This window comes from Miscanthus floridulus, chromosome 5 (assembly GCF_019320115.1).
Source record: "Miscanthus floridulus cultivar M001 chromosome 5, ASM1932011v1, whole genome shotgun sequence".
Taxonomy (NCBI): domain Eukaryota; kingdom Viridiplantae; phylum Streptophyta; class Magnoliopsida; order Poales; family Poaceae; genus Miscanthus; species Miscanthus floridulus.
In genome coordinates, this window is record NC_089584.1 from 34,212,188 (window position 1) to 34,239,138 (window position 26,951).

General features: G+C 47.6%; 2 protein-coding genes and 1 pseudogene across 2 annotated transcripts; all 3 read left to right on the top strand.

Annotated features, from left to right (window-relative positions):
* The first annotated feature begins 1,868 nt into the window (after positions 1-1,868).
* Positions 1,869-6,054, top strand: LOC136451176 (protein DETOXIFICATION 27-like; annotated as a pseudogene).
* An 8,643-nt stretch (positions 6,055-14,697) lies between these two features.
* LOC136449810 (rhomboid-like protein 20) lies at positions 14,698-22,659 on the top strand. Its single transcript, XM_066450008.1, has 8 exons — positions 14,698-15,002; positions 15,113-15,213; positions 17,391-17,531; positions 17,954-18,020; positions 19,000-19,154; positions 19,242-19,343; positions 21,449-21,568; positions 22,077-22,659. The coding sequence occupies exons 1-8, from the start codon at positions 14,978-14,980 to the stop codon at positions 22,242-22,244; spliced, it is 879 nt and encodes a 292-aa protein (XP_066306105.1). The 5' UTR covers positions 14,698-14,977; the 3' UTR covers positions 22,245-22,659.
* A 1,080-nt stretch (positions 22,660-23,739) lies between these two features.
* Positions 23,740-26,951, top strand: LOC136451927 (Holliday junction resolvase MOC1, chloroplastic-like). The gene is made up of 6 exons (XM_066452605.1): positions 23,740-24,456; positions 24,554-24,659; positions 24,809-24,861; positions 25,275-25,406; positions 26,127-26,199; positions 26,622-26,951. Exons 1-6 carry the CDS (start codon positions 24,055-24,057, stop codon positions 26,702-26,704), a joined length of 849 nt encoding a protein of 282 aa, XP_066308702.1. The 5' UTR covers positions 23,740-24,054; the 3' UTR covers positions 26,705-26,951.

Here is a 26,951-nt window from a genome sequence, read left to right on the forward strand (position 1 = left end):
AGGTAATTGAAGCGAACAACAAGCACACGAAATGGTATGTGAGAACATGTACCAAACAAGGGTACATAGTTCCTTCGACAAAACCTAACATGCCTTAGGTAATTAAACCAAACAACAAACACATGGATGTGCTATGTGAATAAGATAGGGTCATCCTAGTAGTGTGGCAACATAGCAAATTGTGTTGCGCCTTCTCCATAGTAGCCTCCCATTGTTGGTGGTGTTGGTGGCGGGGGTGGCGGTAGAGGCCCCTTGTTCTTGTGATTAGGGCAGGTGCAATATGGATTATTGTAGAGTGCCTCCTGTGAACCTACACCATTGTTGTTATTGTCGTCTTTGTCTTTCCTTGTAACCACTACTAACTTCCCTTTGTAGATCAAAGATATGGTCCTGCAGGTAGTAGATGTACTGCTGATGTGGATAAATTGGTCGAGGATCGACCCACCTAGTGAACCCACAGTTTTCTTCAGACTCGGAAGACTACAATAAGTATGTCCTGTGAGTTATAAGGGTATTTGAGAAACATATTTAACAAACAAAATGTAATAGCAATTATCCATGCTCGCGGGCATTTGAAGAAGCGATGACCTCCATCGACCCCCTTGGTGAACATCTGCACTAAGCAGTCCTCACCATGCATGTATTTTGGTCAATCTTCCTTCTGGTTATCGTATCCTCTAAGAGGGCACTCGTTAGTGAAATCACTCTTGCTCTCGGAGGAGAAACTGATACACTAGTTCCTCAAAGAAATCAGGACCAAGAGACCCCTCCCACACAATGGGAGTTCCCTTCATCCCCCCCTTTCCTCTCCCACTCCTAAAACCCTTTCCTCTAGATGACCCCTGCTACAACATCATGAGTCTGACAAGCATCTCTAACAATCCTCATTGGGGGCAGATTGAGCATCGGGGAACCGTAGGTGCAACCTCCACATCTATATCATGTTTCAGAACAGGAGGGGTCAAAGTGTTCCTGCTGACCCATTTCTAGGGAAAACCCATGAGGGATGCGATCAAGTACCACCCGACGCACAACCACATCCAAACTTTGGAACCTGGCTCTTCATAGTCGATCTCACATAGTTCTCCCACTGATCCACACACCTTAATTGGGATCATCTTCCTTAGGGATGTTGGGAGGGGAACCTAGGTGAAGTACACACTCAACTGTGATGCCATCATCTCCATGGCAATGTAGGCTCCTCCCGAGCCCTTGCAACCAACTCACTAAATGAAGGCTTCTCATTGAATAACACAGTCACGCTTTCCATATCAACAAACTCAACATATCCATAGTGATCTCTTTCCACGATGCCTCCATGATATATGCTCACTAGGTTGTCCATCTATTAGTTCATACACAAATTCAAACACAGATCGTTTAGTCCAAAGTAGTTTCATATAGTACCTATCTAATACATACTAACTAACTACAACCTAAGTAAATAGGTTAATAACTAAGTATATAGATATAATCTAGTAACTAAATAGCTAAATCCTACCTAAATAATTAAATATACAACTAGCTATCTAACTATATCTATGTACCTATGTATCTATGTATGTATCTATCTACATACCTATCTCACTAAGTAAATCAACTACATACGTCATCACAATTACTAGTAAGTACCAAATAATCAAACTAGAGCAACAATTCAAGCTAACTAAGTACCTACATTGCATATTTATAAATTTTACCTGTCCGACGAATGCAACAAACAGAGCAGGCGATGTTGGAGGCAAAAACCACTAGCCAAACTTGCCAACCATGGCAGGTGTTGTGGCCTTGCACCAGACACCAGCCCCTCCCCTCGTCCCTTTCCAAGGTCTGCCCTTAGCACTTCGAGGGCCAGCGGCAGCAATGGAATGGCCGACGGCGGGGATCGGGCGGCCAACGGGGAGGGGCCGGCTCGTGGATGCCGGAGCAGGAGCCGAGGTCGCACCCGGGCAGAGCAGACTTGCCACGCGGACAATAGGATCGACGACGAGGTCGTGGTGCGTCGGGAGCAAGAGGACGGGGTCGGCGGGCGGACAGGATTGGCGGGCAAGCGGGCGCGGCTCGACGATAGCGGTGGCCGCAGTGGAGGTGGTGCGCGGGGGGTGAGGTGGGGGCAGCGCGTGGGGGGCTTACAAGGCTAGGCTCAAAGCAGCTGGCATGGAGGACCGGGCGTGGGCATGGTGGTGCGGCATCGACGGCGGGTGGGCTCGGGAGTCGCGTGAATGAGAGAGAAGGAAAGAGGAAGAGGAAGAGGAAGAGGAAGAAGAGAGAAAGGAAAGAGAGCCCACATGTCAGGCAGGCACGGCCAAGATCTATGGTGACAAGCTCTACGCCAAGATCTATGGCGCCGAGCTGGCTGCCAAGTCTGCTTCAGCGCCAGCATGGGCACAAGACCTAGGCGCCAATTACTATGGCGCCGAGACGTGTAATCTCAGCGCTGAGCTAAGGGTCTAGATTTTGAAAGCATACCTCCACGGACATATTTGTGACAAACTTTCAAAAAAGGCCAAAAACAAAGGCCCTATTCGCTTGTCTTATGAGCCGTACTGTTTCAGTAAAGGAATAGTGTTTTTCTCTTACCACAAATCAGTAAACAGTACTCTCAGCCATGGCTTTTCAACGAAGCGAACAGGACCAAAAAATTCGGCAACTATGGCCTCATGGTGATGAGTTCGTTTCTCTCCGTTCCTATTCCTAAGCTTTTTGTTTGGCCTCCTTTGGTTCACAGGAATTTCATGGGAAAAATAGAGGATTCTCTATCTAGGATTCAACACTGTAGCACCCTTTGGCTTGTAGGATTGAACCATAGGAAACATTCCTTCATAGCTCTTTTCATAGGAAAAGTACATGAAAAAAACATCCACTCCTACCTCTTTGTTTGTGTGGCTTGGGTAGGAAAGAGGCAAATCAAGTGCAGAGAAATGAAGAGCTAGAGGACAAGCATCACATCACATCAAAGAGATTATGGCCCTATTTGGTTACCCCTCCTAAAAGTTTTAGGAGCTAAAATATGGATAGAATTTGCCTAAAGAACCAAACACCTCCTCCTAAAAGCTTCTAAAAACTTTAGAAAGGGCCAAAAACTTTAGGAGCTCCACCCCTTCCTAAAAGCTCCTAAAGTCCATCCTGGACCCCCACTACCCCTCCTTTATTGCCCTGCCCCCCCCCCCTCTCTCCCATCCCTCCCTCCCACCCGCGCCTCCCTCTTGCGGCCCTACCCTCCACCGACGGATCCCCGTCGGATCCCCACAGCCGCCGCCTAGTCGGGATCTCCTCTCCCGTGTGGCGCCCGCCGGATCCGTCTCCCGCGCCCCTGCCCGCCCACAGCCTTCGGCCTCACCTCGCCGAATCCGCCAGCCCCAAACCGATCCGTCGCTCCTTCGCGTTGGACCTAGAGATGGCGGCGGCGCTGCTCGCCTCCATGTACCCTCCGTCTTCCCTGCCGCCATGGGGCCCGAGTCGGCGCCGCTCCTCTGACCTCCTCCTGCCGTTCCCCGTCCTCGACCCTCGTGCCTCCGGATCCGCCGGCCCCCGCTGCCACCCGTGCTCCCCGACTGGCAGGGGGAAGGCCACGACCAAAACGAGGCGGTGGCGCATGGTGGAGCTGCTCACGCTCCCGTCCGTCGAGATGGCCACCTCCGCGGAGACGGCGAGGAGGAGGAGAGCGAGGTCCACGATGGGAGCAGAGAAGGAGTAGGGGTAAAGAGGAGGGTTGCATGGTCTATTTGCTAGTACATTTATTGCTTTTAATCAGTTTTAGAAGATGGAACCAAACACTCTTTTAGGAGATTTTGGCAGCCTCATACAAAGCTTCTAAAACTTTTAGCTCCTAAAAATTTTAGGAGCTTGAAACCAAACAGGGCCTATACATTTCTATTCCTATGAATTTCCTATAGCCATTCAAACACCAACCTAAATAGTTTTCCTTTGTTTTTGGATTCTATGTTTTGCAATTGCATTCATGTAAAGTTCCTATGTTTTTACAAACCTACGTTCTAAAGGAGGCCTTATAGCGGTTGGAAAGTACACGTTAAGGAATTTTTGCTAATGTTGATGAGAAAGTGAATGAGTAAAATTAAATATATGTAATCGAGTGCAATATGGTAACTGTACCTATTTTTTTCCTCGGGCGTCCTCCCTCTAGGCTCTTCCTGAATCCAGATCCCGGCGGCGGCTCAGGAAGCTGCTGCCTTTCTTTAGAAAGTGTTTCTTTTACGGAAACGAAGTCGTCATTTTACTTTTTATAAGTTTTTTTATTTGGTTTGGAAAATAAGTGAGCCATTCATCACCACTTCATCATTCTTGATCAGTCCAATGAAAGACTCAAGCGCAGGCGGCAAATGTGCTTGCATGAGCAAAGTTGAGTTGTTTGAACACATTACGAGCATGCAACATTGCATAATAAAGAGTAAAATGCACCGACTGTTTTTAAATTTGACAGAGAGTGTTATCTCAAACTCCTAAAATGCACATCTAGATCACATGCATCGCATGTGAACGTGCAGCTTGGCATGGCGAGCGCGCTGGAGACGTTGTGCGGCCATGCGTACGGCGCCAAGAAGTACCACATGATGGGGGTGTACATGCAGCGCTCATGGATCGTTCTCTTCACGTGCGCCCTGCTGCTAACGGCGATGTACCTCTTCGCGGAGGACTTGCTCCTACTGACGGCGCAGCCACCGGAGCTGTCGGCGATGGCGGGGCGGGTCTCCGTGTGGTTCGTCCCCCTGCACTTCTCCATGGCCTTCCTCTTCCCGCTCCAGCGGTTCCTACATTGCCAGCGGAAGAACCTGGCCAACGCCGTTGCCGTCGCCGCAGCGCTCGGCATCCACCTCTTCGTCGGCTGGCTCTTCGTCTCCAGGCTCAGGTTTGGGCTCGTCGGCGTCGCGCTCACGCTCAGCTTCTCGTGGTGGACCATCACCGCGATGCTTTTCGTCTATGTCACGTGTGGCGGTTGCCCGGAGACTTGGCACGGCTTCACGGCGGAGGCGTTCGCCGGCTTGGGGGAGTTCGTCAAGCTGTCCGCTGCCTCCGGTGTCATGCTCTGGTGATCATCGGCCTCCGCGACAAGATCGCTCTCATCTTCACCACCAGTGCTGTCGTGCTGGAGGCCGTCGATAAGCTCTCGCTCTTGCTGGCCTTCACCATACTCCTCAACAGCATACAGCCTGTCCTGTCAGGTGAGTGAGAGCTCTCAAATCCCCTATACTCTTTGCATTGAGTAGCCCAAATTAAAAAGTTCATGGACCATTATCTATTACAAGAACATTATTGAAACTTCACGAGACTAGTTAAACTCATGCTATCAGAAAAACAAAACAAAAGCAAGGACTTCTCATGTTTCAAACAAAAATGATTAATCTATGGCCCTCTTGGGAACCGAGGAATTTTATAGGACTCAGTTTATAATGTATAAAAAAAATTCGCAATAGAACCTTTGGATTGGGAGCAAAAAATAAAGGATAGATTCTACTGGATTCAATAAAACCCATCAAAAATTCCCTCTGGCACCGCCTGCGTGTGCTCTCACTGAGCAAACACTTACACTGTGCTCCTCATTTCAGGTGTGGCTGTTGGGTCAGGATGGCAGTCGACGGTGGCGTACATCAACATCGGCTGCTTTACATCATCGGCATACCGATGGGCGTCCTCCTCGGATGGCTCTTCAACCTTGGCGTGCTGGTACGCAACCGCAACCGCATCTCTCTCGCTCGTGTTTGGCGCCCGCCACCCGGCCGGCCTGTTGCTTGATCGCGACCAGCGTTTTTGCAGGGGATCTGGGCAGGCATGATCGGCGGAACGGAACCGCAGTGCAGACGCTCATCCTGGCCGTCATAACCGTTCGCTGTGACTGGGAAAAACAGGGGAGAAACCGCTATAGCTGCTCGTTTCTTTAGCGTGCTAGTAGCTTGCAGATACGTTTGATCTGCTGCTCGTGTGGCGATGATGCTGTATATATGACCATATATATACTGGGGGTCGGCGTCGTTGCATTGGCAGGCTATTATCGCGAGCACGCGCATGGACAAGTTATCGCAAGGTCCGGTGAAGTAAATGTTCAGGCATACATATGATTGAGGAGTAACCGATGCAAAACCCTGTTTCCGTCTCTCTCCCTACCGATCAAGAATCTGGATCCCTTGCACGAAATCGTGTAAAATATTGGTAGGCAATTGGATCATCATATTAGTACCTGATCATGACACTTCTGTGTTTATTCATTTGCAATTTATTACAGGTGTACGTTCTCACTTGTATCTACGTATACGAGGTGTATATACAAACTCGTAAAAAGAATTGCAATTGCTTGTCAGCTTCATTCTAGACCCAGTCCGCGTGTGCTCGCTTCATATATATTATTATGGAAAGACGGCTAGAAGAAGTTATCTCGGGCGCATAGATAGAATGGCCCTCCTAAGTCTTCCCATGCACTAGGTTGACTAGCAGTCGTGGCCTCAGGTGGTCAGTAAAAGAGGGTTGGTCAGTTATCATAGGTTAGTTCACCAACCCTTTTAACTCTAAGTCCACCGAGACTGAAGGTGGTGGATCTACTTGAAGGCCGTCCCCTCTCTTCCTCACCGACAACAGCAGGCAATGCTTATGCACTAGGCGAGTGCACTTGTGGCATTAACACATCACAACCTACTTCATCGATGTCAGACTACCTCGCTTCAAGTTATGGTCAGTGATCCTAATTCATATTAGATTAATTAGTAATCATGTAATTAGGGCATGTTTGGTTCACCCACTAAAGTTTAGTGACTCCTATTTGGTTCCACCCAGTAAAGCAGTTGTTACATGTACACTTTAGTCATTTTTAGCTATCTCATGGTGACTAAAAGCCACTAAACTTTAGTGACCCCTAAACTTTAGTGGAGTGTTTGGCATTTTAGTAACTTAAAGTGACTAGGAGGGGTGAACCAAACAGCCCTTAGATTAGTTATCCTACGGTTCAACCTCCCTATTTTCTAACGAAGATCACTTGTCGACAAGATTAGCGAATTGTTGTAGTAATTAAAGAAGTTTAGATTCAAGCCACACTTTGCATTGATACACTGACATTTACACTTATATAGGGGCGAGCATAGCTCGTGGTCTTTCAGATCCTACATACAAGGAGACTAGGCCACTCAGCCGTTCGTCGTGCTCATGCAGATCGTGGGCGCGCTCTGCGCGCGGTGACTTTGTCTGGGCGCGCACGCTCCGCGCGACTGCGTCGTGGGCCGTTGGCGGCGTCCTGAAGACTCGGCTGAAGGCCTCCGTTATCAAACCCCCCCCCCCCCCCGCAGTGGCAGCATCGGATGTCCCGACGGTGAGACTGGATCGGAACGCCGCTAACGTCGCTGTGGGCAGGCCCTTAGTCATCACATCGGCGAACTGCTGATCTGTTGGAACATGAACGACGCGCAGCTCACCGAGGGCGACTCGTTCCCGCACGAAGTGGATGTCCAGCTCGATATGCTTGGTACGCCGGTGATGTACAGGGTTCTTGCTCATGTAGACGGCGGATACGTTGTCGCAGTAGGCGATCGTGGCGCTTGGAACGTCGACGTAGAGCTCGCCGAGCAGCTGGCGTAGCCAGATACATTCGGCCACCGCGTTCGCCACGGCCCGGTATTCGGCTTCGGCGCTTGACCGGGATACCGTGGCCTGTCGCTTGGACGACCACGACACCAGCGCGTTGCCGAGGTAGATGCAGTATCCGGACGTGGAACGCCGTGTGTCGGGGCAACCGGCCCAGTCGGCGTCCGAGTAGGCGATGATCGACGGCGTCGAAGTCGTGCCGCGGAGGTGAAGACCGTAGGATGTAGTGCCTCGGACGTAGCGCAGGATTCGCTTGACGATGGCGAGGTGGCACTCCCGTGGGTCATGCATGTGCAGGCATGCCTGTTGGACGGCGTAGGCGATGTCGGGCCGTGTGATGGTGAGGTACTGTAGCGCTCCGGCGATACTGCGGTACTCACTCGGATCACGAACAGCAGCACCAGAGGACGACGACAGCTTGGCCTTCGTGTCGATCGGCGTCGCGGCGGGCTTGCAGTTCACCATGCCCGCACGGTCGAGCAGCTCCTCAGCGTACTTCGTCTGCGACAGGAAGAAGTTGGAGTCGCGACGTCGCACATCGACGCCGAGGAAGAAGTGCAACGGGCCCATGTCCTTCACGGCGAACTCAGCCTATAGTTTGGCGATGATGTCCCGGAGAAGCGCATCGGAGGAGGCAGTGAGCACCATGTCGTCGACGTACAAGAGCAGGTATGCTGTGGACGAGCCGCGACGAAGAACGAACAGGGAGGAGTCCGAACGTGTGTCGACGAACCCGATGGAGCGCAGGAAGCCGGCAATGCGTGTAAACCACGCCCGAGGAGCCTGTCGGAGACCGTACAGGGAGCGCGAGAGGAGGCAGACGACGTCGGGCTGCGTCGGATCGACGAAGCCGATGGGCTGCTGGCAGAGGACGCGTTCGTCGAGGTGGCCGTGGAGGAACGCGTTGGAGACATCAAGCTGTCAGGACCGGCCATCGTTTCCCTGCAACAATCGTGAGCACAGTACGGATCGTCGCCGGCTTCACCACGGGAGTGAAGGTCTCGCTGAAGTCGATGCCCGCGCGCTGCGTGAATCCGCGCACGACCCAGCGAGCTTTGTAGCGTTCGAGGCTGCCGTCGGGGTTGTACTTATGCTTGAACACCCACTTCCCGGTGACGACGTTCGCTTCGCGCGGGCCGTGGAACGAGCCGCCATGTGTGGTTGGCCTGCAGGGCGTCGAACTCCCGCTGCATGGCCGCCTTCCAGTTGGGGTCGCGGAGAGCCGCACGCGCAGATGTGGGGATCGGGGAGACCACCAGTGCAGCCGCCATCATAGCGTACCGTGGGTTCGGCTTGTGGATGCCGTCCCGGGCACGGGTCACCATGGGGTGACGTTGTGGTGCGGCAACTGGAGGTGGCGCTACTGGTGTCGAAGAGGCTGTGCTGTCCGACGAGGACGACGTCGAGGAAGACGGTGGCGTGGTGTCAAACCGTGGCGCCGAGGGTGTTGACGACGAAGACGCAGATGGCATGGATGACGACAGTAGAGATGACGCTGGTGTGCCGTCAAAGCGTAGCGGTGAAGGTGCCGGAGTTGTGTCGGAGTTGGGCGCTGTCGAAGGAGCGTCACGGTGCCGAACCAGATGCGCGACGCCGTGGCCATAAGGGGCAACGGGGCCACGATCGGTTCGACGTCGTGGATGACACTGTAGATGGCGCGCGCGGGTGACATGCTTGACGAAAGGGGAACTGAGACTCATCGAACACGACGTGCCGTGAAGTGATGACGCATCGCGTTTCCATGTTGTAGCACCTGTACCCCTTGTGATCTGCAGGATATCCGAGGAAAACACATGGGACGGAGCGCGGACAAAGCTTGTTTGCCGTGGTCGCCGTCTGGTTAGGGAAGCACAGGCTGCCAAAGACGCGCAAGTGATCGTAGGTGGGGGGAGTGCCGAAAAGAAGCTGATGTGGTGTCATGGTGCCGGTGGCGCGGCACGGCCGGATGTTGATCAGATTGGTCGCAGTGGCCAGAGCCTCGACCCAAAACTGCGGTGGAGCAGATGCGTGCAGGAGCATGGCACGCACGCTGTCGTTCAGAGTGCGCAAGGTACGCTCGGCCTTGCCATTCTGTGCCGATGTGTATGGGCAGGAGAGGCGAAAGGCCATCCCATGAGCTTGAAGAAATCGGCGCATGGTGTAGTTATCAAATTCGCGGCCGTTGTCAGTTTGCAAAGCGACAATAGGTAATCGAAACTGAGTGTGAACATAGGAGCAAAATTTCAGAAAAGTTGGGACGACATCAGCTTTATTCAGTAGCGGGAAGGACCAAACATAATGAGTGAAATCATCTATGATAACCAAATAAAATTTGTAACCGGAGATGCTAGGTACAGGACTTGTCCAAACATCGGAATGCACTAATTGGAAAGGAAAATAACTAATGGACTGAGATGATGAAAAGGGTAGGCGAACGTGTTTGCCTAATTGGCAAGCAGTGCAGACATGATCGGTGGACTTGGTGAAGGAGAAGTCGAAGGTACGCAGCGCCGCGGCCAGTTGATCACGCCCTGGATGCCCCAGCCGTTGGTGCCATAGGTCGGCTGAGGCGGAGGAGGCATGAAGAGCATGATGTTGTGGTGGCCGCAGGGGGTAGAGGTCGCTCGCGGCTATCACATCGGAGCTTCTCCTGACGGGTGTCCAGATCCTTGATGGAGAAACCATGGGGATCAAATTCAACCGAAACATTATTATCACGGGTTAGAGATCGGACAGATATCAAATTCTTGACTAAAGAAGGAGTGACGAGTACGTTGTTGAGGGATAGAGGAGAGGAGGAGGTGGAAATGGAGGAGTCAGCAAGATGGGTGATGGGCATGCGAGCACCATTGCCCACCGTGACAAAGGAGGAAGGAAAAAGAGGGCGCGGATGATGAAGGTTACCGGTGTCGGATGCCATGTGTGAAGAAGCGCCGGTGTCCAGGAACCAAGTCGGAGCCGCTGGTGCCTGCAGGAGGAACGCCGGCGTTGGCGAGGGTGGCGAGCAGGGCGTTCGGCTCGGCGGGCGCGGTCACATAGTTGGGCGCCTGGCCGTAGACGTCGGCTGTTGGGCAGCCCGCGTAGAAAGCCTGTTGAGGAGGCGTTCCAGGCCGTGGGCCGAGGACACCGGCGGCGGGAGGTCGGAAGGGCATGGGCCATGCCTGGACCATGCCCTGCCAGGGGTTGTACGCTGCGGCCCACGGTGTGTTGGGGAAGGTGGCATGCCGTGGCGTCAGAGTAGATCCGCCACCAGCGGCGGCGTTGTTGTGGGTAGGTGCCCCGTTGCCGTTGCCGCGCCCCGCGACCGCGGTGCCGGTTGCGGTTGCCGCTGGGAGGAGTGCTGGAGGTGTGACCGGCTGGTGCAGGGACTGACGGAGGGGGTGTAGTGCTCGACGAAGACCCGCCAGTGGAGAGCGGCACGCGTCCGCCTTGTGCGACCATAGCCTGCTGCGCCGCCAACTTGCTGTGCTGGGTGGCATAGAGCTCCTCCAGCAGGAGGAATGAGCGAGCGGTGAGGAAGGTGTGCGGGGGCTGGTGGGAGGTGATGGTGGCGATGCAGTGACGGTATTTGTCGTTGAGGCCGCGCAACATGTTGAGGACCTGGGACGGGTCGAGGACCGGCTGGCCGAGGTCGCCGAGAGCGTCGGCGAGCTCCTTCAGTTTGGCGGTGTAGTCGGTGATGCTGAGGTCGCCCTGGTACAGACTCCGGTATTCGGCCTCCAGGTAGACGGCACGGTGGAGCTGATGGTCGCGGAATTGGTCGACGATGGCGCGCCAGATCGTGAAGGCGGAGGCGCCGGGAACGCGGACGATGCGCATGACGTCGCGTGACATGGTGTTGAAGAGCCAGTTCACGAGGCACTGGTCCTTCATCGCCCACTCCGGATCGGCAAGTTGCGCAGCGGTTGGGGCGGCTTGAATGTGAGGAAGAAGACCGAACTTCCCGATGACGGAGTCGAGGAAGCAGCGCCACTCTTGATAGTTCGGGTGGACGATATCAAGAACCACCGGCACATGGGACTTGATGTTCACCATCATGAGGGCAGCGGCTGGTGGAGGTTGGGACGGGGTGGTGGGGGGGAGGCGCTCCGCCATTGAACGGGGCGGTGAAGGACGCGGACGAGGAGGAGGGAGAGCCATGGGTGGAGTGCTCGAATGCGAACAGTGGGTTGTCGTCCATGGCGAGCAGCGGAGGTAGCGAGCAGCGGAGGAGGGGGATGAGCGCTGGTTTACAGGGGATCAAACCAAGCTAATTGATACCATAAAGAAGTTTAGACTCAAGCCACACTTTGCATTGATACACTGACATTTACACTTATACAGGGGCGAGCACAGCTCGTGGTCTCTCAGATCCTACATACAAGGAGACTAGGCCGCTCAGCCGTTCGTCGTGCTCATGCAGATCGTGGGCGCGCTCTGCGCGCGGTGACTCCATCTGGGCGCGCACGCTCCGCGCGGCTGGTGCGCTCTCCGCGCGACTGCGTCGTGGGCCGTTGGCGGCGTCCTGAAGACTCGGCTGAAGGCCTCCGTTATCAGTAATTGTAGTAATAGTAGCAATTAGGTGTTCCGGTTGCTCGAATTGCTTCGTTGCTGTTATGTTTCTCGTTAGCAACTCACTACGTGATAGAATAAAAAATTAGAGTAACGCTAACTCAGGCGAGCAACGATACTGATAATCCGATACAAATAAGAGAGAATGTGGGAGAAGAAGCACGACAGGGGAATTGGAAACAGAAAAGGCACAGCTAGGGTCCAAGATAAGATACTAGAATTACAAGATTCGTGTTCAAGAGAGAGGGAGGCAGGTAGGAAGAAGAAAGAATAGTAGTGATATGCAGATTATGCTTCTCTCTAGATATTCGATGCCTCATGCCGCTGCCCTTTTTGTACCCAGAGTCTATGAGTGACCCTTTCAAATAAAAAAAGAGTTTTGAGTGATGAGCTATTCAGCATGTTCACTGGTTGATTTTTGGGCTGATAAGCCCGACTGGTGCTGGTTTGTTATGAGAGAAAAATATTGTTGACTGACTGATAAGCCCTAACTGAAACCAACAAACGAACAGACTAATTGTTGACTTGCCAAGGCTTATGGCCCAAGAGTTGGCGGCTCACCATTCATCGCGAACTTTGGGGAAGATTAGACAAGCTGCATATTACTGGCCAGTTTAGCAGAGCTCCACTCCTAGTTTCTTCGAAGCGGATTCTGTGGTATCAAATGCTTAAAATACAACTGGATTATAATAAGAACTGATGAGAATCACTTCTCCATTTACGCTACAAGCTGAGAGCTAAACAACCGCTCTCCACCAATCCCTACCGCTCCCCATTCAATCATCACTATAATTACTTCAGGATCAATTCTCACCCGCTCTCCGTCTTGCCCCTGCTAGAATCATTTCATTGAAAAATTAAGAAGAATGAGAAAGGGTTGCCCCTGCTAGAATCATTTCATTGAAAAATTAAGAAGAATGAGAAAGGGGAGCTCCTGCAAACCAGGCGTGGGGTGTGGGAACGTGGGATGTCGTCGTGGAGACCGATGGACGATCGATCAATTCTAAGAAAATGGTATTTTAATCTCTTTGATCGCAAAGAAATATAAAGAAAACCAGAAAAAAACTAAGAAAACTCCAAATGAAAGAGGTCGCATAGGCCTGGAGTTATTTTATACTCCCTTCGCTTTATATTGTAGGACGTTTTAACTTTTCTAAGTATTTTGCTATATACATAGACACTGTATATATCTAATTACATATTAAAAGCTAAAAATCTACAAAAGTTAGATGGAAATATCTAAGTACATATTAAAAGCTAAAAATCTACAAAAGTTAAATAGAAATCCTTAGAAGCGGACATCTGATCCTTCTGACGGTGATGTTGTCGTGGGCCACGATGCTAGTCTGAACGGCTCAACAAGTGTGTTCCATTATGCTCGTATTTTTTATTGAGAAATCGTTTGGTCATTGTCCACTCTCTAGAACAGAAAACCCACCCTCCACTCGTCGAGCTAGGTCCCAGATTTCCAGCACCACCGCCGCATGCCGCAACTGCTCCACCGCGCTAGTCGCCCGCCTACCACCATCCTTCTCTCCACCAATGGTGCTCGCGCGCCGCAGCTGGCGCTGATGCTGGTGGTGCTCGCTCTGCCCGTCGTGCGTGTCGCCCGCTCCCTCCCGTCGCGTGCGCTGCCCGCCTGGCCGAGCCAAGCCTGGGGCTAGTGGCGCTAGTGGTGGTGGTGGTGCTCGCGCCGCCACTAGTGCTGGTGGTGCTCGCGCGCTGCCGCTCGTTGTCGGCTCCGACCCCAACAGCTAGAATCGACCAGGCCTAGCCTCCTCCATGTTGCAAAACACATGTTTTAAGTATTTCAGACGTTTCATAGATATATGTTGTAAGTGTTTTATATGGGTGTAGCAAAAGTAGACCGGGATATTGCATATGTCGCAACGGTTGTACACGTATGTTGCAAACTTTTGTTCTCAATATTTTATTTGTTTTCAGATATATGTTATAAGTGTGTATATCTAGATGTTGTATATGTTTCGCGTTGTAAGTGTTTTCTGGATGTTGCGTATGTTTACAATGGTTTCAAGTGTTTTTTTTGTGTGTTTTGCAAGTGTTTTATACGTATGTTTCAAGTTTTTCATCAGTCCTAAGGTATATATGTTGTAAGTGTTGCATCTGAATGTTTCGAAAGTAGATAGGATTACATCTTTCTCCTCGCCTTCTGTTGTCTTGCCTCAATGTCTCCTCCGCCTCCCATGCCGCCAACGAGGTTCGCCACGGGCGTCTGTGTCCTTCCCCTTCCAGGTGATTAATTGGGCGTAGGGCAGCAGTAGGGGCCAATGTTGGCGTGAGAATGGCATTCGGATGCCGATAGACCACATCGGCTAGCGAGTTACAAGGCTTTTTTTTAAGGAAAGAGGCGCAAGACTGCGAATGAGCACGATGCATTCTTTGGTCAGACGTCCGGGCGCTAGCCTTTCCGAAAGTTAAAATACCTTGTAATGTGAATCAAATAGTGTATTTTGGAATGGACACAAATTGAGTATTCGGATTATAAAGGTTATTAAATAGTATTAATATCGAAATTTCGATTTCGAATAGATATCCTACAAGAATCCGTCTAGAGAAGTGAGCTACTCCGGCACGGCGGAGACTCCCAAGCAGCCCAAAGGGCACCACGCAACTACCACCACCACCACCGTCAACACCCCCGTCTGGCCGTCTCGCCACGCTCGTCCGACCGTCTCCTACCGGGCTCCGTCCCGCCGCCCGCATCACCCACGGGAAGTACAGCCGCGCCCCCACCCGCGTTCCCCGCTGCGCGACCTGTTCGTACGGCCGGGGGAGGCTGCCGCGCCTCCCGACCTCGCTTCCGCCTCGCCTCCCCGACCGGACCAGCGGCCTCCGTCTGAAGATGCAGGGCGGCATCTCCGGATTCCGTAAGCCGTTACCGCCCCTAGATCGCCGGAATTTTGCGTCTCTCGCAGCTCGTGCTCGTACAATTTTCTGATCGAGGCGGCGGGGGCGCCGTTTTCCCTTTTGGTTCCAGAGAACGCGCCGGTGACGCGGGCGGTCGTCCTCGCGAGCGGCCTCCTGTCCGTCGTCTTCAGCGCGCAGCGCCGCGCCCGTGCCCTCGGCATCTCATACCAGGTGGGCAGAATCTCGCCCGCTTTGCTCAGTCTGCTGCGCTTGCGGTTAGGTTTCCCCAATCTGAGCCTTCGCTGTGGCACGACCTTTAGCTTTATTTTCTGGTGGTTCTTTGGTTTAGTTGTATGGACGGTGGACGGTGTCTAATCTCCGGGGCTGTAGGTAATGGTGTACCGTTGTGGTCTTCAACTGATGCTAGGTTTTCTCTGTGGTGTTAGCGAAATGATGCGTAGGTGAAGTTTATCTTATGCAGCTTAAATTGATATCTTAGGGTTTCAGGTTTTGGATTTGTTGCGGAACTGGGAGTATTGACTCTTTATTGTTGGAGGTTATAGATACGGAGGGGTGTTGGTGGGACAACATGAATTATGCTTGTAGGAATTATTATGGATATGGAGGATGGTTTGCTCATGAAGTAGAACACAAACAATGTGGCTGGTACGAGTTAGGACTGGATGGACTAAAGTTTTTAGCTGACCTGTGGAATAAGCTAGTGAGATCCAGGGCAGTGATTTGTTAGATGGTTGATGTAGGAAATGATGTATGGGTTTAGACATCAGTTCTACAGAGATGGGCAATGCTGCCATTATTCCCGGTTGATCTCCACTGCAGTTGAATATTCATGTGCAGTCACATCTCCAAAACTCCATTCCCGGTGACGCTATAGGACATGTAGCCTTGTGCTTTTTTGCCTGTTATAAGAGTTAGAATCAAATTAACTGACTGTGCCACTTAAAGTTCGTGGAACTTGTATATTAGTTAACTAGCACTGCATGGGCAAACTATGTTGCATGTCTGCGTTCTGAAAATTAATTTGGCAAACTAAAATTCACGATATGCACAAGGTGTGAGAAGCTTAGCTGATATTATGGATTAATATTACCAACAATAATTAGGGTGCAAGATTATGTAGCTAGCATGAAAGCATTATTTTATATAGGTGACCCCTCCACTCTTGTATGTTGCACAAGACGTGTGTACTATGTGATTTCATTGATTGACTTGAGATTTGTGATTCCAGAAATTAATTCATAAATGGTGGCATGTTGGTATCATTATATCAATGTGCCATATGAATGTCTGTTTGTTGAAATTGATTGGAAATTATAAAAGCTTCAAAGGAGCTTGAACTGCATCCATTGTTTTTAAGGCCCTTGGCGATGAGATGCTCGCAGGGAGTAAGTTGTACCCTATGAGCCAATGCTAGTAAGAGATCCAAGGGGACTGGAGACAGAACAGAGGAAAACAGTAGGGAACCAACCAGAAAGGCCATGCAGCCACCTCCTCTCATCCATACCAAATTCGGCGCCGCTGACTGGCGTGCAGCGCCTCCTGGGTCATCTGTGGCGACGTTGGATGATCCAGAAGGGGAGCAGCAGCAAGAGGGAGGGAAGGAGCGGAGGGAAGGCTGCGTGGGAGAGCAGCGCGAGGGAGGGAGATGCGGCGGTGCTGCACCTGCGTGAGAGGGGAGTGTGCGTCCGTGTCCCTGTGACGGCGTGACCTGAGAAGGGGTGTGTATGGGAGGGCATTCGTGGGTTGCCTAGTGGGCTGGGCGACCACTTCTCTTTTCGTTTGCTCTTTTCTGGTTTTTTGTTTTCCTTTTTCTTGCCTCCTTCCTGCTGCTATTTTCCTATTTCTTAGGATGGTAAGGCGCAGCCTCGTCTTATGAACGCCTAGGCGTTGCCAAGGGGTTGTGAGGGTGATAGGTCACCACACCTCGCCTTGCTGCCTTAAAAACCATGACTGCATAATAGAATTACCTGTGGAATGTGAAGTTCACTGTCAATTCGTTATGTGTGATTATTTATTTCATAACTATAAATGGGTGAATTTATTGAAGTTCATATCTTGTACCATGCCTTTTGCCAGAACATTAATTATAATTTTCCGTTGTATGATTAGTTTGGCACCCTATCTTTTAAAGCCCTTATGTTTCGTACCTAAGCTATGCATTTAGAAATGTTTGACATCCTGGGGAAAATTGAATGTTAACTCTTGATTATAAGTGGCAACTGGCAAGGTGTCTTAATTTGTATATTTGTCCTTTGTTTCAACTACATCTTTGATGTTACTCTTTTTTGTTAGCTAATCACTGACTGCTATCTTGAACCTTTTATATTTATAAGAAGTTTAATCATTCTGAGATTAAGTCTGATCAATTATTTCTATTATTATTTCAGGACACTATAACAAATTTCCGTTTATGGAAGATATTCCCATCTGTATTTGCTTTTCAGTCAACAACGGAGTTGATGTTTGGACTGTACCTTCTGTATTACTTCCGTGTGTTTGAGAGGCAGATAGGCTCTAACAAATATTCGGTAGGTACTTTACCTTTTATATTTCTCCCTAGTATTCTAAAGAATACTATGTTGTTATTGTTGTTGTATTCTAAAGAAATGGAAAAACAGCCCTCTCAAAGAAAATTTAAGAAACAACACCAACAACTTGGTATAAGGAGTGACTTGCACCAATAGTCCCATAAACTGGCATGGCTTGCATTTTTTACGATGAACTTGAGAAGTTAGCTTTCTAGACTGTGGGCTTGGAAAGTGGTCCCATGATTTGTAAGTTCTCCAGTGCACGTGACTACGGAAGTCCAAAATACATGAAATTTCATGGCCATGTGATGAAGCTTTATTGCCAAATTAGTTAAGTTTTGCAAAAGGTTCCAAATATAATACACTACTTGTGAACAATTATGATATGATGCTTGCTCATTTTTTTCCATTTGACTGTGCAGGTTTTTTGTCTGTTCACTATCACAGCATCATCACTCCTCGAGATCCTGTCATTGGTTATCCTGAAAGGTAAACTAATGAATTAATGAAGCAAACTTCTAAATAATGTCATCATATATCTTTTAGTGCACTTAATAGCTACGTGATCTGCTTACTTCCTAAATAACTCCCATTCACTCTAAAAGCAGAGCTTCCATTCTCCTGGCCTCTTTAATCATTGTGTAGTTTTTTTTTTCTCAAACAAAGCAGGAGAGCTGTGTCATTTCATTAAGAAGAGATAAAAGCTCGGAGAGACAAGAGTCTACTCCTACAAGGGAGAGAAACTCCCAAACCCACACACACATCGTTGTTATAGTTCCGATTAGAAAACAGGAAATGACTGCCATATTTGATTGTAAATAGAAATACTATAGTGTATGTTAGTTTTTGATAAGATAGAAGCAGATGTGTCAATAATGTAAAGCATCTCTTTGGTACAAATTTTCAAGCTAGTGTAATATTTTGTAGAACTTATTCCCATATTTTTTTTAAATTTTGGTAAACCTGATATCTAGTGTTCCAGGCCCATGTGGCTCCATTTTACTGCGCTGCAGTATGATTCAGATTCAAATTAGCTACAGTATTTATGAATTCCAAATAAGTTCACTTCATTTTCCAAAGATGCATTCGATTGGAAGTGTTTCTCGAAAAGCTTCTGGAAACATGGCATTTGTGTTTTCTGGAGAAAGTGTAATTATTCTCTAGAGAAGAACTCTATTCATCTGTTCCAGAGCATTCAGGAAAAATTGTCTCCCTGATTTTGTTGGATAGAACTCTTGAGTGAATGCTTTCACCATTTTAGAGTAGCTAACATTTTAAATATGTTAGCTAAGCCCGCCTTCTGTTATTTGTCACATCATTCCCTTGATATTTATCTTATGTTGATTAGTGGCTTAACTATGAGCATTATTTTTTAATCATGTTTCGAATTATATCTTATATGCCAATTGATGGCATAATCATGAGCCTGTGCTTCTTGTTAACTCTTCCTCTTCCATTTTTCTTGCAGATACAGACTACATCAGTGCGCTTGCATCAGGGCCTTATGGTCTCATATTTGCCTCTTTTGTTCCATTCTTTCTTGACATTCCAGTCACATCACGGTTCCGTATTTTTGGTCTGAATTTCAGTGACAAATTGTTCATTTACTTAGCTGGTCTTCAGGTCAGTCTCTTGTCATAATCATAACCGGATTTATCTGATTTTTTTTTTTCAATTCACCCATTACCTCTTTTCTATTTTACCTGGCAGCTTCTTTTATCTTCTTGGAAGCGCTCCCTTATTCCTGGTATATTTGGTCTGGTTGCTGGTTCTCTCTATCGTCTAAATGTGCTCGGCATCCGCAAGATGAAGGTTACTAAACATCTCTTTTCCAGCTTGTATTTTAGTACCGTTGATATTGTTCCTTGGTTTGCTTTCATATTTCCATTACAGTATTCTTCACTCATGAGTCAGGGCATCAGCAAACTTCCTGAATTACTAGATAATATGGAATCCAACCAAACCAAGTACTAGCTCCCTTGTTACATCCTCTGCATGGGTCCGATCTAGTAAATACCATATAACCCCTCATAAAAGAAAAGAAAAAAGTAAGCTCAGACAGTGACTGGGTCTTTTCGATCGAACAAGATGCCTGATGAGTGGAGGAGAAGTATATTGGTACCGATCTACAAGAATAAAGGGGATATTCAAAGTTGTACTAATTACCGGGGAATTAAGTTGATGAGTCATACTATGAAGTTATGGGAGAGAGTTATCGAGCATCGCTTGAGAGCAATAACGCGGGTCTCTATGAACCAATTTGGTTTCATGCCCGGAAGGTCAACCATGGAAGCCATTTTCTTAATAAGACAAGTTATGGAGCGGTATAGGGAGAAGAAGAAGGACCTACACATGGTTTTTATTGACTTGGAGAAGGCTTATGATAAAATACCAAGGAATGCTATGTGGTGGGCTTTGGACAAACATAAAGTCCCAACGAAGTACGTCGGGCTCATTAAGGACATGTACAACAATGTGGTGACTAGAGTTCGAACAAGTGATGGAGACACGGATGACTTCCCGATTAGGATAGGACTACATCAAGGGTCAGTTTGAGCCCTTATTTGTTTGCCTTAGTAATGGATGAGGTCACAAGGGACATACAAGGGAACATCCCTTGGTGTATGCTTTTCGCGGACGATGTAGTGCTAGTTGATGAAAGCCGAACAGGAGTGAATCAGAAACTGGAGTTATGGCGGGAGACTTTGGAGTCCAAAGGTTTTAGACTTAGTGGAACTAAAACTGAGTATATGAGATGTGACTTCGGCACTACTATTCGGGAGGAGGAAGATATTAGTTTGGAAGGTCAAGTAGTGCCTAGGAAGGATACCTTTCGATATTTAGGATCAATGCTACAGAGAGACGAGAATATTGATGAAGATGTTAGCCATAGAATCAAAGCAGGGTGGATGAAGTGGCGGTAAGCATCTGGTGTCCTATGTGACAAAAGGCAAGTTTTATAGGACGGCGATTAGACCTGCTATGTTGTATGGTGCAGAATGTTGGCCTACGAAAAGACGACATGTTCAACAGATAAGTGTCGCGGAAATGCGTATGTTACGTTGGATTTGTGGTCATAAAGAAGGGATCGAGTTCGGAACGATGATATACGTGATAGATTAGGGGTAACACCAATTGAAGAGAAGCTTATCTAACACCGGTTGAGATGGTTTGGACATGTCCAACGGAGACCTCCAGAGGCACCGGTGCGTAGTGGAATCCTAGGCCAGGATAGTAACGTGAAGAGAGGCAGAGGAAGACCGAAGTTGACTTGGGTAGAGGCAATAAAAGGAGACTTGAAAGGATGGAATATACCTAAAGACTTAGCCTTAGATAGGAGTGTTTGGAAGACAGCTATTCACGTGCCTGAACCTTGATTGCTTCTGCTGGGTTTCAACTCTAGCCTATCCCAACTTGTTTGGGACTTACAGGCTTTGTTGTTGTTGTTGTTGTTGTTGTAGACAGTGACTGGGTCGCACAAGATCGCATTTCATCAGCTTTTTTTCTTGAAATTTTATTGGTTATTTACCTATTTGCTATTATATATTCCTTATCCCTATTCCCTAGCCTTTTATTTCCCCTTTCTTGTTACAGTGGTCATGTTCATGTACCCCATGCACAAGGACTACATATTCTTTGAAATGCACTACATGTCTTCCCATGCACAAGGATAAATAGTCTATTTCCATTCAGAGTGTAAGATTCGTCATGAAAAGTACTTCCCATATTTTGTAATTGTTTTTTTTGGAGTATCATATTTTCACAAGAAATGCTAGTAGAAGTGGTCGCCTTGTGGACTGTGTTGATGTGACGATGTCCTAAACAACTTATATTTTGAATTGGAGGAGCACTATAATTGCTAATGCATATAATTTTCTTTCCTGTTTGGTGTTATAAAGTTCCTTCCTCTTGTACAGCTTCCACAGGTTATTTCATCATTTTTTGCAAGATACTTCGCCCCTTCCCCAGGAAGCACACCTCGTCCCTCCAGGAGTCTTGTTGGAAACACACCGTCCCGAACAGGCCGTGCTGTTCAGGTTACCTTCTGAAGAACTTAGTTAATTTCTGTGTGCAATGGCCCTAGGATCTAGAACCAAGATATAATTTAGCTAGAATCTTGTGGTAGCTTTTCAAATATTTGGCATAGTTGCTTGTTTATGGCATAAAAAAAAGTTCCCTATTTATATGAAGTGCAGTTGACAACTCAAACATGTTTTAGCCGATAACTGTGCTTGATATATTAATTATTTCTTTATCTCAAATATGAATGATGTGTCCATTACATATATATACTTAAATTCCAAGTTATAAATGTAAACTTGCCTTTATGATACATTAGGCTGGGATTACATTATTGGTAACTCATTGGTTTCTAGGTCTCATTTGTTAGTCTTGTGACATTGTTGTGCTATTATTCTTGTTCTGCTATGAAGAATGAATTCTTATCAATTACGTACTAAGAATTTCATGTAATGAAAATAAATTAGCAGCTGTTGTTTAGTTGATCAGTCTGTTGTGCACTGCTGACTTTGTTCTCCCAAGCAGAATCAGCCATCAACTGGATTTGCACCTATCGTGGAGCCACCAGAGTCCTCCGTTGCTATGCTGGTCTCAATGGGCTTTGATGGCAATAACGCAAGGCAGGCACTCATGAGGGCTAGAAATGATATCAACGTGGCAACGAACATCCTACTGGAAGCACAGTCTCATTGAACTAACGCACTGCAACTTTCTGTGGTAAATTTGAGGGAAGAACTGGTTATATTCCAAGATGAACAAACAATATGAGCACATTGGACTATAGATAGGTAGATTAGTGCCTCATTTCATCTACCTTGAACTGGAGTTGTTCGATACCTCCTTGCAGGCCGACAGTTTAGGAAATCAGCGTATACATTTGCGGCAGTTAGTTTGATCTTGTCAATAGTGTAACATTCCAGTTTCAGCTTGTAGGATAGATGATATATACATTCATAGTGTACAATTCATCAGATGTTTACAGCTTTGGAACTCGTTCCAGCACGATACGTGGATCGTGACGAGTTCCTTGATGTTGCAAAGGAAACGAGGAATGACATTTGGGGTTAATAAAATTTGACCTTGTTTTATGCCAAACAAGAAATAGAACGTGATACAGAGAATAAACATACCCTTACCATGGCTTGGGTGCAATATTTTCCTAAATGCAAAGCGGTTACTCATCTACCATTCGCCCATTAAACGGGATAGATGATCAATTAAAGGATGGGCCATCTACTATTTTTTCCATTAAACGTGCTAAATGGTCATTTCCACGGATGAAACTTGACCAACCATTCAGTCATTAAACAGGCAAAACGGTCAAAAATGTGTAGTTTAAATGGGATAAAAGGTTAACTAAACAGAGACAGGTCTGTCATCGTGTAGTGTTAAAACACGGTGCTTAGATGCTCTGAACAACAGTTTAGATGAGCAACTGCATAGGTGAGTTGATTTTTCGCTTTTTCTTATTGTTGGTTTGTCTTGTTAGATTTGTTACCTTTGCCAATGGTCATCTATGTCTATTTCCTTTTCTGACTTCAGCATATATCGTCTCATGGTATAGAGCCCTAGTGCCTGCTCTCTCCGTTTCTTTTAACATAGTACTTAATTTGACTAAATATAATATAAATATTTATAGTACATAATTAGTATCATTAGATAAATTGTCGGATCTATTTACATAGTAAACTTATTTGATATATAAATATTGCTAATATTTTTTATAAATCTAGTTAAAAAAAGGGCGTACCCAGTGCAGAGAGCTCCAACTGGGGTCTGAAGAAGGGTATTAGTGGCAAGCCTTACCCTCGCCTGTGCAATGCGAGAAGACCGCGACTCGAACCCTGGGACCTTCTGGTTACAGACGGTAAGACCCTACCGCTTGCACCAGGCCCGCCCTTCTTTATAAATCTAATTAAATCTAAGAAATTTTGGCCAGCATAAATACCATAGCGACACTTAAAAATGACAAATTTAGCCTCCAAAATATATGTATCAGTTTTAAAAGTCTTTGTCCTAAAACCATCGGAGACACAAAAATCCTGACAGAGCACTGTTCCAATGTAAAGTACACATTTTGGGTGTTGGAGAGGGTTTTAAAACACCCGAACGAAGTTTCTCGAATCCAACAAACAAATCCTAAAATTCACTAAATAAAAGTGCACTCACTCTGTCCCAAAAAAAAAGTTCATCTCATATTTTGAGAAGTTAATCAATTTTAAATTATCTTAATATCATAAATATTAGTATTTTTAAATATATGGTCAAAGTTGAGATTGTTCGTTTCTCATGAAGCCAGATGAAGACTTATTTTGGGAGGGCGAGAGTATATCTGATATAGAGATTATAGATACCAAATCGAACTGAAAATATATACAACAATTCCTTCACTAGGTCCCGTGGAAGTGCCGTGCCTGCCTGCCTGGCTGGCGATGCCTTATCCCCGGCCGCGGAACAAGCAAAACCCTCTTCTCCCTCCAAACCCGCTGCAGCCCTTCGAATTATGGCAGCTGCCGCCGCCGCGGTCGGAGCTGCATCGGCCGCGGTTGCCAACCAAGACCCCATGAATGCGCTCCGCACAGCCGTCCTCCGCCGCTCCGCGCCGCACTGGTCTGCAGCCGCCGCCTCCTTCTTTTCCCCGCCCTTCCGCCCCCGCCGCTGCCGCTGCCGCCGCGAGCCCGCTCCTGCAGCCGCCGCGCGTACCCCGAGGTCCCGCGCGAGTGCCAAGGCCCGGGCGAAGCTCCTGGCGGAGGCTGAGCCCCGGGACCCCTGGCTCGCCTCCCTCTCGCTGCTGCCGACCGACGACGTCGCCGGTGCTGACGCCGCCCCCAACGGGTGGGCGATTGGGGTGGATCCCGACACTCGAGGCGCCATCGCCGTCCTCTCGCCTGATGGCTCCTCTCAGGTTCGACCGGCAGCCATGCTCGGATAGTCGGATAGGCTAGCATTCATATGTGTTTTGCGCAAGCGTGCTTTAGTAAAAGCAAATTCGCATCATGCAGGTGCTCGACAATCCGTTCGTGCACATTGTGGTGTCAGAGGTCATCCGTAAACGCCTGGACACCAAGTCCATTATCCAACTGCTCCGCGGCCTTGATGCGCCTCCTGGTAACTGTCCCTGGAGAAAACTTAGTGGCATTATGGCCACCCTTATAAGACTCAGTAGTTGTAGTAAATCAGTGACCATATTCTCTCATCATTATACCCATTATGTCGAATACACAGCTGTTTACAGTATTTTTCTGTCATTTTTGAAGGAACTATGGCATACATTGAGAAGTCTAGCCCGTTTCCAACTGATGGAAAGCTGGTTTGTTCCTTGGCTCCCGAACAATATGCCGCTAAATGCTCGTTGTTCAAGATTATTGTAGTTAGTAAACTGATTTTTTGTGCGTCAATTCTTGCAGAAGTTATTGTCAGGTAGTGCCTATGAGAGTAATTTTGAGGATTATAGTGCTATCTATATCTATACTTAGTGGAACAGGCTGATGACCAATACTACTGAACAATGTCCTTGGCATTTGTATATTCATGTTTTCTAAGCTAATTCTCGCATAAGCCGAAGCTAGGCATGCCACTAAGATAATGGGATCTAGCTACACCTGGTCCACGATTTTATTGAACATGGAACCTAGTCATGCCGATTGAATATTGAATTTCATGTGTTTTGAATTATTCCAGAATTTGCCAATAATCTCCCTTCTATTGTTTTCTGGCATACAGGGATGGTGGAGCACTGGTTTCTCATATGGCTTGTGGATTGCTTCTCTAGTGGCTTCTGGGTTTTCAGTTGTTCCAGTTGCATCCCAGACATGGAAGGCTTACTTTGGGCTATCCCGAAGTGAAACACCAAAGGTTTGTTTCTCTTGTTATGTGGCATATACAATAGCTTCATGCCCCTCATTTAGTAGAAAGTTTGTCTGTTTTTGTTAATTAATATATGCCACTAATGCCAACTCCAGCCTACTAGACCTGATCAAACTCCAGGTCGGGTTGGGCTAGAAAAAAAATGTCTAGTCAAAATCTTTGGCCTGAGCCTAACCTGCCAGCTATTTCTCGGGTTTTCCTACTTTGGGTTGGGGTTTTTTCAGGTTGGGTCGGGTCATGGGTTGAAAATCATGTCGGGTCACTTCGGGGTTTTTTTTGGGGCGGGTCAGCTCAAGTGCCCCATGATCAGGTCTACTCCAGCCCAACCTTTCCTTCGCTATTCTGGTTATATGCCAGTAAGGTTGTGCAGCAAGATGTCTACTTAAAAGAATATAAAGAGAAATGCTAGTTGAATGAGTAAACCTTATTGTAGGATAGCCAAGTCTTATAGGGAAAATGAATGTTTTAATCAAATTCTGGTGCAACCCTTTCGTTATACATTGATGTCGGAGTCAGATAAAAACAAACATATTTGTAGATTTTTTGTTTACTTAGGCATATTGTAGATTTTTTGTTTACTTAGGCATCTGAACACAATTTTGTCCTTTCGTCTGAAGTGTTTGTCTTGCGGTCTTGCCAGCATCGATCTTAGTGCTAATTCCAGATCTAACATAGTTCTCTTATATTTGCACTGTACAATTCTTACAGGATGAGAGCAGACAAGCTGCTTCAATTTTGTTCCCTGACAAAGCTCGGTCCTTGAAGTTGAAAAAACACCATGGTATGCATCCTCCTAACGCTAACTGCCTATCTTCAAGTAGTTTTGATACTGAGGGCTAACATTATTGTTAGCGTCTCTCTTTTCTGTTAATGCTTATTCTGCCTGACCATCTGGAAGAAATTTGATGCAAATATGTTGTATAAATGTTGCTTTTCTGTGTGCTGTCGTGCAAGGTGCCCTGAAAAGTAGTCAAACCAAAATTGGTCTGGTTTGCAATGCACATTAGCTAATATTTGTGACAAATTGGGAGGGAGGTATGCTCTTGTGGATTTAATGCACATTAGCCAAAGTAGAGATGAGTTATATAGTTTTTGACTAATGGGTAGCATAATCCATTTTATTCAAAGACTCATCGAGAGTAGTTGGTAATATATTTTGTATAGTTTGACTGAGGCCGGTGATGTGTTTTTGTCCTTACGCAGGGCGAGCAGAGGCTCTTCTGTTAGCAGCCTATGGGAAAGGCCTTGTGCTGCCATCAGGGAAGTTCAGCAAAACCCCAGTTTGATGGACTATGGTGGTTGCCGATTGACTTGCCATTTGTAAGGGTGATGCAGAGGCTCTTCTGTTAGCAGGCCTATGTTAGTCGCTGAATTCTTACTCTTGGTAATAGCAGAATTCTTACTCTCATCGAGAGAGGATTACACTAGGAGTTGGGGCAATTTTCTAGTTTATTTCTCACACAAATGTCATACCAACCTGAGTGAGTTGGGGATACATATTTATAGGCTGCTAGCCAGTCAAGCATATGCCAA

Coding starts and splice junctions, on each gene's coding strand:
- LOC136449810 (XM_066450008.1), top strand. CDS start 14,978: ATGCAGGGCGGCATCTCCGGATTCC. Junction 18,021..18,999: donor GTCATTGGTTATCCTGAAAG/GTAAACTAATGA, acceptor TTTTTCTTGCAG/ATACAGACTACATCAGTGCG. Junction 21,569..22,076: donor GAACAGGCCGTGCTGTTCAG/GTTACCTTCTGA, acceptor TCTCCCAAGCAG/AATCAGCCATCAACTGGATT.
- LOC136451927 (XM_066452605.1), top strand. CDS start 24,055: ATGGCAGCTGCCGCCGCCGCGGTCGGAGCTGCATCGGCCGCGGTTGCC. Junction 24,457..24,553: donor CGCCTGATGGCTCCTCTCAG/GTTCGACCGGCA, acceptor CGCATCATGCAG/GTGCTCGACAATCCGTTCGT. Junction 26,200..26,621: donor GAAGTTGAAAAAACACCATG/GTATGCATCCTC, acceptor GTCCTTACGCAG/GGCGAGCAGAGGCTCTTCTG.